This window comes from Schistocerca nitens, chromosome 5 (assembly GCF_023898315.1).
Source record: "Schistocerca nitens isolate TAMUIC-IGC-003100 chromosome 5, iqSchNite1.1, whole genome shotgun sequence".
In the NCBI taxonomy this organism is placed as follows: Eukaryota; Metazoa; Arthropoda; class Insecta; order Orthoptera; family Acrididae; genus Schistocerca; species Schistocerca nitens.
This window is the reverse complement of record NC_064618.1, coordinates 811,356,121-811,368,433: the sequence shown is the minus strand read 5'-3', so window position 1 is coordinate 811,368,433 and position 12,313 is coordinate 811,356,121. Positions and strand designations below refer to the sequence as shown.

General features: G+C 36.4%; 2 protein-coding genes across 2 annotated transcripts in view; one reads left to right on the top strand and one right to left on the bottom strand.

Moving 5' to 3' along the window:
- The first annotated feature begins 1,710 nt into the window (after positions 1–1,710).
- LOC126259307 (uncharacterized) lies at positions 1,711–5,503 on the top strand. Its single transcript, XM_049955979.1, has 2 exons — positions 1,711–2,496; positions 2,621–5,503. The coding sequence occupies exons 1-2, from the start codon at positions 2,085–2,087 to the stop codon at positions 2,842–2,844; spliced, it is 636 nt and encodes a 211-aa protein (XP_049811936.1). The 5' UTR covers positions 1,711–2,084; the 3' UTR covers positions 2,845–5,503.
- Positions 5,443–12,313, bottom strand: part of LOC126259306 (uncharacterized) — a 778,502-nt gene continuing 771,631 nt past the window's right edge. Inside the window, exon 11 of the mRNA XM_049955978.1 lies at positions 5,443–12,148. Within this exon, the coding sequence (XP_049811935.1) occupies positions 11,601–12,148 (548 nt within the window). The 3' untranslated portion in view covers positions 5,443–11,600. The remainder of the gene's footprint in view (positions 12,149–12,313) is intronic.

Sequence of the window (12,313 nt, the reverse complement as noted above, 5' to 3'; positions counted from 1 at the left end):
CCTCTTCATGCATTTGAAGAAATGGCTCGGGTCACAGCGGTTTGATGACGACGAAGAGCTCAAAGATGCGGTCACAGGCTGGCTCCAGGCACATGCGGGTGATTTTTATGCAGAAGGAATTTCAAAGCTTGTGAAGAGATACGATAAGTGCCTCAATCGCTATGGAGACTATGTAGAAAAATAGTGCAAAGATGTAGTTGTAAGATGTATATATTAAAATATTTTTATTTAACTTGGTGTATTTTTTTAAATCAACCGGAGGTTACTTTCTGAACGGCCCTCGTATGTCAATATTAATCTTGTTTACTCCTTTCCTCTCCCACCCCCAGCCCCTTTTCATTGCTACATGGCATTTTACAACACTTGTTACTTATGGAAAACAATTTTTGGTCTTAGAACCACAGATCTTATGTCATTATTTTAAGTGAGCCAGTCTTCACCTATTCCCTTCCCACCTCCTTCTAATCCACGTAATTTAAATTTTTTATCAAGTGCCATACCTATAATATAATTACAGCGTATGGTTTGTTATGTGGTCATATCAATTTCTGTAACAGTTATCTCTTATGCCCAGAAAAAACTGTGACATGACTATAAGTGAAAGGCAACAAGTTATGTAAAGCAGCACAGTTGCCAGTGTACCACTAGCACTAATATTACACTAGTTTTTAGATGATTGTATTTTGGATGGTGCTTTAGTTAACCTGATGTTTTTAATCAAATAAGGCAATCTGGAATGGTTGCCATATACTATTGATGGAACTGATGTATGTCATTTAGAGTTGCACCTTTTCAAATTGTTTAACTTTCTTGATGGCGCTTACAAGTTTGCTCCTATTGGCAGGAATGGCAGTGCACGAGTGCCACCTATGCTTCGTGAGTGAGTGCTACAGGTCTCAACTGGTATTTCTATACTTTGTAAATTATTATGAAATATCATTTATATGCTGTATGTTGATAAAACCTGTTTATTAACAAACAATTTGGCTGATGTACCTTAGCACCACTCGGCATCCTCTTCCAATGTATTATTTTTGACCCTTCACAAGATGTTACACATTTTTTTGTAAAAAAATTCGTTTTTGTAAAACACTGTAAAGTAAATTCCATGCATTGTTTACTGATGAAATTGTTTTATAGAATGTAATGATGAAACTATAATTGTGAACAAAAAAATTCAGCATGAACCACATGTCCAGCACTGACTATCAATTTAGTCCACTTGGTTTCCAATTTTTTCCTTGCTAACAGTTTGCACTTGTCTTGTGATTGAGGATGTTGACGAGATACAATGTACCTAATGAACAATTTTATATGACTAACTTAACATTGGTAAGCCAGAAAATCATATTCTACTCATTATCAATGGTGAAATATAACAGTTTTTCATATCTTTTTATATCCATTTTGTGATGTATTTTATAGCCTTTGAAAATGATGCAATGTCAAAATGCTTAAGGTGATTTTGGAAATAATAATAAGTGTGGCCAAGACATCTGAAAGTTAATTGAACATCCAAATGGCCATTTGTCTCATAGAACTTTCATGCAAATTGCAACTGATAGTAACTTGAATGGGATGTTGTTGATGAATGAAGTTTTAGGATTTCAAGAAAAAATCCATGAAAGAAAGGCGATCTGGGCAGTAAGCAGATGCAGCATGAAATATTTATTCTGAAAATTAACACTAGAAGGACCGAGGGGCCAAATTGGCCCCTTTTCGATCTTTTCACTTATTTTCTGAGCAAATCGTAAGTTCGACTGACTTGATATTTTGTGATTTTTCATCAGTCATATGAAATATTAACCACTGCATTTTGGAGTGTCCTATTTTTATTAGGTTGTGAAATATGAAGCTTACCACCTAGAAGGACGGCGGGGCCAATTTGGCCCCTCCAACATTTCTCTGTATTTAGAGGCTACTTCTTTGTAATACTGCGTATGAAATCACATCAACTGTTGTCCCTTTGTTGTTCAAATATGCGACAACACTGTCATTCAATCCAGTGCTGATTGTTGGTTAGTTGATGCAAGGATTTCAGTTATTGTCTGTTGTGACAGTATCTGAGAGTCGTCCCTGCAGTCATGAGCTACAGATGCAAGAAGTGGCTAACAGACGCTGAAATACTAGCAGAACTGAGAAAAATAGAAGATGAAAGTTCAGGTGAAGAATTTGAGTTTTCCGACAGCGATCAGGACAATGAAGAAAATGTAGTAGTTCCAGTGTGTGAGGATGAAGAATGTGATTTGTGCAACGAATGTGATGATGTAAACACAGCTCAGGACAGTTTTCCGCTAAATTTAGGGGAAAATGAAGCTTCTACATCCAGCATGCCTTCTGATGTTCCAAATTCTAGCTCTATAAGATCAACAACCCGGACAACATTTGCTTCCCCCGGAAGTCAGTCAAAAACTGATACCGGGCAACCTACTGAAGAAAAAGAAACAGCAAAAGATGGAACTGTGTGGAAAATTGTATCAGTGGGTTCTAATGCAGGTCAGTAATATTTCTGCTCTTTGTGTAGAGTTTTAGTTTGTAAAATTACAAGAACAGATATACTCATATAATATCAGTACATTACATGTTCTAAAAATACTGTTCTTTTTTCATATGTTTTTAGGTCGTTTACAAAGTCATAACATTTTGCGGGAGAGATCAGGACCAACATCATATGCTAAAAGGAAAATTCAAAGTGGGAAACTTCTTAGTGCTTGGCGGTTAAGTTTCAGTGCTTCCATGATGCACCACATCAAGCACTGTACTGAAGCTGAGGCTTCAAGCACTGTACTGAAGCTGAGGCGCTCGTCGTTGAACAAAAGACGATTCCTGGACAGTAGACACTGAAGAACTAGATGCTTTTGTTGCCATAATGTATGCAAGAGGAGTGTATGGGGGCAAAGAATTTTCCCCTCAAAAGCCTATGGTCAACAGTATGGGGTCCTACGTTTTTCAGACAAACTATGGGACGAAACAGAGTTATCGAAATAATGAAGTATATGAGGTTTGACACCAAGTCCACTAGATCTGAATGCCTCAAGCAAATTTGCTCTCGTCTCAGATACTTGGAATGCTTTTATAGAAAACAGTGTGCCATGCTATAAAGCAGAACCTTATCTTACAGTTGATGAACAACTTTTGCCATGCCCATTCACACAATATACTGCAAGCAAGACAGATAAGTTTGGCATAAAATTCTGGTTACTTGTAGGTGTTTCTAGTAAATACATACTGAATGACAGCTGACCAAGGTGTAGGTGAAAATGTTGTTCTTAGGCTTATGGGACCATACTTAGGCAAAAGTTTGAAAGTCACTACTGACAGTTACTTTACTTTGCTAAGCCTTGCAAACCGTCTAAGGGCAGTATCCACAACTTTAGAAGGTACTTTGAACCATAATTGAAGGGAGGTGCCTCCTGCTGCAAAGACCAGAAAACAACCACTCCACTCGACTATTGTGTATAAAAATGATGATGGAACAACACTAACAGTTTATCAAGGGAAAACAAATGAGAATGTTTTGTTACTGAGTTCACTTCACTCTCATGTATCACTGTCTGATAGTCAGAAAAAGACTCCTGAAACAGTGCAATTCTAGAATGAAACAAAATTTGGGGTCGACATAGTTGATCAAATGACAAGGATGTACTCCACAAAAGCCAGTACAAGACGTTGACCAATGCATGTATTTTACAACATCCTTGATTTGGCTGCCATAAATTCCTGAGTGTTGTATAAGGAAGTGACTGGTATGCGACTTAGCAGGCAGAAGCATATTTTTGATTTGTGTGAAGAGCTTCAAGCGCAGTATGTATCATCAAGAAATAAAGAGCCAGACCAGACTCATGCAGACACTAAAGGCAGACCACAGAGGGCAACTAAGAGAGAGAAGTATAAAATTCATACCTCATGTAAAGGAAACCATACTGCTACTGTTTGTTCAGGTTGTGAGAAAGCAGTATGTGGCAAATGTGAGAAGACGAGTGTGGTGCAACAAGTGCAGCAGTAAACAGCAGTGGACTACGGTGGAGAGAGAGAGAGAGAGAGAGAGAGAGAGATTAAAAGATGCAATGAAACACTGTAGTGTGAGCAAGCGAACTGTGTTTTCCACAATAAGAGCAGCAGTGTGCTATGTTGTTTTGTGGTATTCACTTCATATAGTGTGTGTACAGACTAGCAGGTTTCTTTGTAACCGAAACCCACAAGTTACATTCTCACACATAATCAAGTACACCATTTGGCACATATTGCTATGTTTTTTCTTTCCTCCGACATTGCTCTCGGGATGACAGAAAGTTATTCTGAGTAATGCTGAACAATTCAACAATATGTTAACAATTTTCTTCACTGTAAACCTGAAAACACTCCAATTCTCACATGTGTGACTATAACAAAGTAATGCATAATTCATATGACTACTATGTGATGAGAAACCCTTGTATGTCATTTCCAGATACATTTACTGGCCAGTGTGCTCAACAGATTTATCTCTATCAGATTACTTCACACACAATTCAGGGAAGGGTCTACATAAATTAACAACACAACTGTTGAACTGATGCAGGGCACTCAGAGGTACAATTACTCATCACCATCTTGTACAGCAGGGTCTGCTTGGAGCATAAACCTCTTCAACTCTGATATTCCCACCACCCCTCTGTCGCTACTCTGGCCTAGTCTTCTCCTCTCCTCTGAATACTCGTTTCCACGTCTTTTAACCAACTTTTACTTGGCCTTCCCCTCTTACTTTTGTGTAAGTACTACATAAACTTGTAAGTAAATTATTCATATCCTTTAAGAATTAATCATCATTGAAATGTCTCCGCCCCACACAAAAATAATGAAATGAGTATTTGTATGTCAAAATTTCAAATTAATTTCTCTGTGCTGTATTCATGTTATATAGATTGTTCCAAATGGACACAAATATATCCCATACAAAGCTTAACACAGAATGGAGGGAAAACAATTACAGATGTAAACAAACTCTTGAATCCTCCACTGAAAAATAAACATTGATACACATACAACATTGTGTACAGCACTGTACAACAAATGAGAGTTTCTTTTTTTTTCTTTCATTATTGACTGGATACTGATTAACAGCAGCAGTGTGTATTACACTTTCATTTTCTTTGGCAGCGTCTACCAGTGTGCTACTGTGCACGTAAATCACACAATGTTTCATAATTTATGTTCTCTTACATGTATGGTTTTACAATTCACTGGAACATAAAAGGAGTATTCTTCTGTAACAATTACTGCTTCAATTACAAACTAAATTGTTGTTGGTATGGTGGATTTTCACAAAAGGAATTTGTCTACTTCCAAGGAATTTTAAAAGTTATGATATATGAATATTAACTTTCAGTAATGTGAAGCAAGATTCTGGGGTAAAGAAATGGAAAGAGTCATGAAGATTCATTGCAGAAGAGAAGCACAAGATAAATGCTTATTTTCCATGTATTTTCATTTGTCAATACAATAAAAAAATGATATAACTCAGACAGACAAAAATAATCTTGTACTTGAAAATAAAACAATAAAATAAAGATATACATCATTTGCCTCCTGAGAATGCAATGTTAATTTTTACCACCAAACGTAGATCTCACAGATGCCTCATGTTAAAATTGCCATCAGTCTAGTAACCTCTTCATACATCATTTTGATCTGTGAATTGTAAGGCAAATAACTCATAAATTAAGTTTGCTTACTCACTTTTACCCATTACGGACTTTATTATAGTTGCAGAGATAAAAAATAATAATATCTGAAATTAAGCGACTAATTTTGACTTTTGTGTAGAAAGGGACGGACACGACAAAGTTAAAATAATATTGAAAAATTAGAAAAGCATAAACACATCTTACAAACAAAACAATATTATACAATGCTTTGGTGCAAGAATTTGGAAGCACGTCTGCATAACAGAGCAACATATAAGAGCATAAAGAGCATCATGTAATTTATTTGTGACGAGAGTGAGTAGTAATACAGCATGATACCTCTGCGAAATTAACCTTGTTGTATGAAAGTAGTGTTTAATTCATTTAGTTTTGTTACACAAGTTTGAGATTTTCTCAGTTACCTGGCTGATACTTTTAACACAAAGCTGTTTTGTCCAAAACAAATCCAGAATTAAAGCAGGCTCTGCATAATGGGTACTGTAGACATACAGCTTAAAAGTCCAAAACAAGTTAATTGACTCCCAGTGACAACCAAAAGGCACTGATAAGAAAATACGGTCCTCTGAACAATTACATGCATCCACAGTTTACTTTCACATGTGACAGACAGGCAACGTATTAAATGGTATGAAAATTTAAATGATAAATGTCGGATGTTTATATGACATGTATCAAATGATTTTTAAGATGTTATAGTCTTCAGTGCTGTGTTCATTAGAATACTGGAACAAAGAAAAGTCGGTTATAGAAAGAAATATGTTGTTACAAGATACTCTGAAAGTCTCAACCTGTTGAGACATCAGAGATGATATGTAATCTCTGTTACGTGGAATAAAGAAAGGACAGTTACATTTTACTCACTTTTTAAGGATTCTGCACACAACATTGATACACTTAATATCATTCTCGTGACATACAATTTTTTGCCTACAATTCAATTGGCTTTCTCACCATAAAAAAAGTACACAATACACTTGCACTGTTAAAAAGACAAACCGAGTGTCATTCTGAATACAGATATGCATTTGGTGCTTATGAATAATTTCTGTTGCCATGTGTGCTTCCGGTTACCTAAAGTGTTTGTAACTGTTTGCCAACTTTATGCTGTAATGATGTATGTTGCTGTTAATGTCCACTTATAAATCCTATCCTTGCATTAAATAAAGAAATGCAGTAAAATTATATTTTAAATTTCTTTTGCTTCACAGAGTTATTAATACAGTGGATTTTGTCACATTTCACTGAACATTTTAAACGAGTTGTATATTAGGTTGTGGGGTAAGTAAGGTGTTGAGTATCATAAATTTCTGTAAGAACAAGATTCAGTCACTTGCTAACAGCAAAGCATATTAACAAGTGCTTGAAGAGTACTGAATTTATATTTTCAGTAATTATGTGTGTGTGTGTGTGTGTGTGTGTGTGTGTGTGTGTGTGTGTCACTTTTAATCGGTCTTCTCTTTTGATTTCTGAAAGTTTGTAAGGTGAGACATAAGCTGGTGTTCTGTTGTGTTCACTTTGCATCACAGTCTTCTATTAAATAGATCCACATATTTCAATGTGGAATACACACTTACCCAGACAGGTGTTTTGTGTATTTTGATGCATATCCTACCAGAAGCTTATGATCTTGGAATCATTCGATATTGTGCTGACTTGCCTTTAAAAAATTGCTACTATTTATTTTGTTGGGAGAGAGTTGTGCAATGTCTTTATTCCACGTGCACAGTGATGCAATGAATAAGAAAACAAATCATAAACTTAATAAAGTGCCCTCTCAGTACTATGATCATTATCCATAATGACAAAGTTGATCATTAGGAAATGAGCCTGTCTTAAATCATATCCAGCATCTTTCTTTACTTGTTCACAAATCAGATACAGTAATGGTATATATACATGTCACTTAAAAAAACTTTCATTCCAGTAACCAGAATGAGCACAATGTTTTATCATGGAAAACAAAAATCAATATGTGTTTAACTGCTACTTAGCAGTCTTGTACACATGTATTCATTCTCCTAATTCTTTTTACACCTTATCTGATAAGTTACAAAAAATCTATAACCCATTAAGTATTACGTATCTATGTTTTCCCTCCACACTATAATTACATACAAAAAATACACAGTTTCAACCGCAACAATTCACTAAGGACACTTTACTGAGTAACATTCATTATATGAACATTCCTAATACTAATACTATTAATATTTGATGCCTCCTGCAACAGAAATCGAAGTATAAAAAAGTAGATAACAATTCCCCATATTTAAAACTGTAATACCCTTAATAGAATTTTATCATTCTTAGGCTGCTTCTTATAATACTGTGAAATAAACTGTTCACTGTTATGGAATGGCAAGAAGTAAATAATCTTCCTTCAGGTTTTTCTGCACTAAATGTGCAAACTTTGATTGTGGAGACCACTTATTGTTTTCTATATCAATAATCAGTCTGCATACCTGAGGAAAAGTGAAACCATCCACGAAATGATATGCTCAGGAGTCCAACAAATAACCAGTTTATACTAAAACAACATACCTTCTGACAAATTTAAACAATCTAAAAATAATAATAATAAATACAGTTCCAGTAATAAATAGTAGTGTATAAGTTTTGTATGTTTCTTTATAGTAACTGTTGTTTAATATTTTGAAATCTTACTCTGTTTTCATTTACAATAAAATATTTATAACCAACAATTAACCTAAGAACATTGTTGCAAAAACTATGAAACTATATCTTACTAAGTTTTAAATATTAATCTTAATAACAGGCCACAACTGTTATTAAAAGTAGACTCAGCACTCTCTTTTATTCAGCAAGAAACTGATCAGTAATTCTAAAAATTTTGGAACAGTAACGAACAACAGTCCTACCAAGCCTCTTGCAAATATTTATGCATTATCCAAACAACACATTACACATTAAATTCTCCCTCAAGTGGAAAAATCAACCAATTCAAAACTGCAAAATTTAAAAGATGAAGGCATTTGAGACTATCACAAATGGCATAAGGTATGAGAAGTGCTGAGTGAAAACCATCTGCTCCAATTCCTAAGGTCAATTATTTCTAAATTTCCAAATTCAGTTTTAATTTTTCATGATGCTATTGATTTAGGCACAATCTTTGCATTTAGTCAGAATGGCCTTTCCAATTTTTTGTACAGTTGTGGGTTGGTAAGGTCAACTATTAATCAATGTATCCCAAGACAATCAATATTACAAAACTTTTAGTGAACACTTGGAAACACAGCACAAGTTAACAAAATCTCTCGTCTTTCACAAGACAAAAAAACTGGACGTAATACTATGATGTGTTAATACAAGGTGAAATTGTGCTCAAATTTGTCATATTTTGTTAATGGTCAGAATTATATCCTAGAAGTCTGGAAACTTTAAGGCTGAAACTAATTAAGTACAATTATAGTCAGTTCTACAGTATCAATTAAGTACTATTCATTTTATCACTAATCATAATAATGATTAATACTGTTGATAACAAAAACTACTGCAAAGAAAAAGCAGAGCCTACACAAATACCTAGAAACATTTAAACAGCCTTTATTCCAGCTGTAATAATACACTTATTTCACAAAAGGAACTGCCTTTAGTGTCCGTATTTGCTTCATGGAAAAATGTTTCTCTTTCACTTATAGCAATGAACAGATATGATTATTAAATAAAACAACATAGCGGATCACACTTTTAAAAAACAGAGGAAAATTTCAAATAACAGAGTAAAATTATCTTTTGTTTCCAAAACAGGGACAACATCAAAATAGGAATGAAAGAGATCCTGACATCTGAATCATATAAAAGGAAAATTATTTATTTAATAAACAGAGAGACTGCAAATATTAGGCATGTCAAACTTAAAAATGCATTCTGCTACTGAGCAAACTTTAAATTGCTGGTGGAGAGAGTGTCTTAAAAATTAGAGTGAACAAACTCAGGTAGTCTTTTCTGTGTAACATGAAAATTTTTTCATGGAATTAACACAGTCTTTGCTCTCATAAAAGATCATGATACTCGTTCACTTATTTGCAAACAGACCTGCAAGGACATTGGGCCTGAATATGACAGTGCCAGTAAACTGTAAACCTCATATTTCAGTAATACACTTTGGGACAAAATATTTTTATAAAATCCACCAGACTAGAAGCAGACAACGCCAATTGTCTGCTGTACACACAAAGGAGTAAAACTTCACTTAACCAGCTCTATGGAACACTAGCTTATAGGGACTGACAAAATGTCACACTTTCTCATCACACACTGAGAAAATGATTATGCATAATACTCAAATAACAATGCTCAAATAACAAACCCCAAAACCACGACAGTACAATCCTATTCCAACCTGGATTCGCAGATAGGCGTCTCTAAGGAATCTTTTTTCTTCTAATTAGGGGGCTTCGCACAAATTCATGTATTGGAGAACAACAAACTCTCCAATCAACATTAAATACTCTGCTACTGCAAATCAAACTCTTGCCCAATCATACTAAGAAATACCTGTCGTATTAATAATGAGTCGGTGTTCACACTCTCAAAAGTACATACCCGATTCATTCGAAAAAACTGATTCTGCAGGCAAAATAACTACCACTGAACCAATTATGCACTGTGACAGTCAGTACAGGGTTGAGTCAAAAAGGACTTAACAACTTTGGAATGATATAGAAATTTATTGAGATCACTTATAGAATCGGTAGATGAGTCAGTTTGTAGCAAACAACCTCAAGTTACAGTTAAAATGGCTACTTTCACTGGTTTGGAGCGTGCTCATAGTGTGTTTTGGTTTCATGAAACAAACTCTGCAACGGCTGTTCCACAGATCAATGATGACATGGGATGGTCTACCCCAGCAAGACAGTTCATCACTTCATTTCCCCATGAAAGTTCAACGTTTCCTTGATAATCGCTTCCCGGGTCAGTGCACTGGCCTCGAAGGGCCAATCGCATGGCCAACTCACTCCCCACACTTGACACCACTGGATGTCTTTCTCTGGGATTTCATTAAAGACTGTGTATATGTTCCCCCACCACCAAACAATTTTGCCCGTCTGAAAAATCAAATTTACGCTTCAGTTGTGTAAGTTATGCCGGATCTGCTGCAACAAGTGTGGAAGACATTGATTACCAGTGGGATCTTTGCCACATCACTAATGGTAACCACACCAAACCAAAATGACACTTGACACTTTTACATGAAACTTGAGGTTGTTTGCTACAAAATGACATCTACTAATTCTGTAAGTTATCTCAATAAATTTTTATATCGTTCCAAAGTTCTAAAGTCCTTTTTGACTCATCTTGTATGTAACTGTGTAACTTTAGCAATCAGACATGCAAAGAATATTAGGCACATCCATACAGTCAATGTCCTTACAGGTCTGTCCACATGAAAGGAAACGAGGGAGAGTACTTCAAAGTCTACACTATCTTTTACAGACGAAAAGAACTTTCTTTCCATTGGAGCAGGATGTAACTGCAGTAGTTATTACTTATCACACAGTGGCCATTGAAGAAAGAATACCACACTGAAAAACACAGCATCTGAGTGAAAAATCAAGGCATTTTGGCAAGTATGTGATCCTTTTTTCCAATTTGCTACTGGTAAAGAGCCTGCATTGGTAAATTTATGTTGTGTCTCAACGGATGCCTCCACTTAGCACCTGACCATTTCTTTATGGGGATGAACCACTGATGGCAAAGCAGACATGAGAATGGAGTACACTGGTATGTTACCAGCATCTTAGATCTTCCACTGGAGCCATCAAATACCCTGCCCAAAACACCCAGCACGTCATTATTTCAATATGCTGACAATCTGATACCAATTTACTGTTTCACCTACATTCCTCTGATTGGAAGGTGCAAAATTCTGCATGGTGGGCTAGTAGGCTCTTACCTCTTTGAGACCTTATTAATGAGTTTGCGAAATGACGAGGTCCACTTGGAGCGATGCAGGGCGGGAGGACGATCGGAGCCATCATGCACAGCATGGAGTGACCTGTGGCCCACAGACAGTGCTCCTGCACTGTGTCCACTCGTCTCAAATAGTTCTGACGAAAAGCCCGAGTCAGATGAGAAGGCCCTCGCCCCACCTCCCGAGCTGCCCACTCCTGCAACACTGACACCGTTGCCACCACCGGGGTCAGCAGAAGACGCAGAAGTCAAAGATACATCAGCAGGCACCGAGGCTGAGCAGCGCCGACGTGGATGGTGTTGTTGGCGGCTGCGGTGTAAGCAACAGTGTCGTCCACGTGGGAAGCCGTCGAAAAAGTCATCACAACCACGGCCCGAGTCACTGCCAGAGTCGTCGTCACCTTCGTCTTCTGAGCTAGCTTCGTCAATGTAAGAGATATAGCCGGCGCTGGTACCAGCAACACCCGCTACATCAGAGCACGGTGTGGCCGCACACGATGACACTGTCTCAGATAGTCCCGCAGCTACTGCAAGAATACACATTCAGAGTAAACAAATTATTAATGCCATGTCTGGCAAAATAAATGCACTAACTAAATTAAAACTGTCATCTCATTCCATCAAAGATCACCACATAAATAATACTGATTAGTCAGCCTACATTCTAAGAGAGGGGAAAAGTCAACAGGAAG

Bases quoted from the DNA above. Each gene is read 5' to 3' on its own strand.
- LOC126259307 (XM_049955979.1), top strand. From the start codon at position 2,085: ATGAGCTACAGATGCAAGAAGTGGCTAACAGACGCTGAAATACTAGCA. The intron at 2,497-2,620 runs GTCAGTAATATT...ATATGTTTTTAG, and splicing joins ATCAGTGGGTTCTAATGCAG to GTCGTTTACAAAGTCATAAC.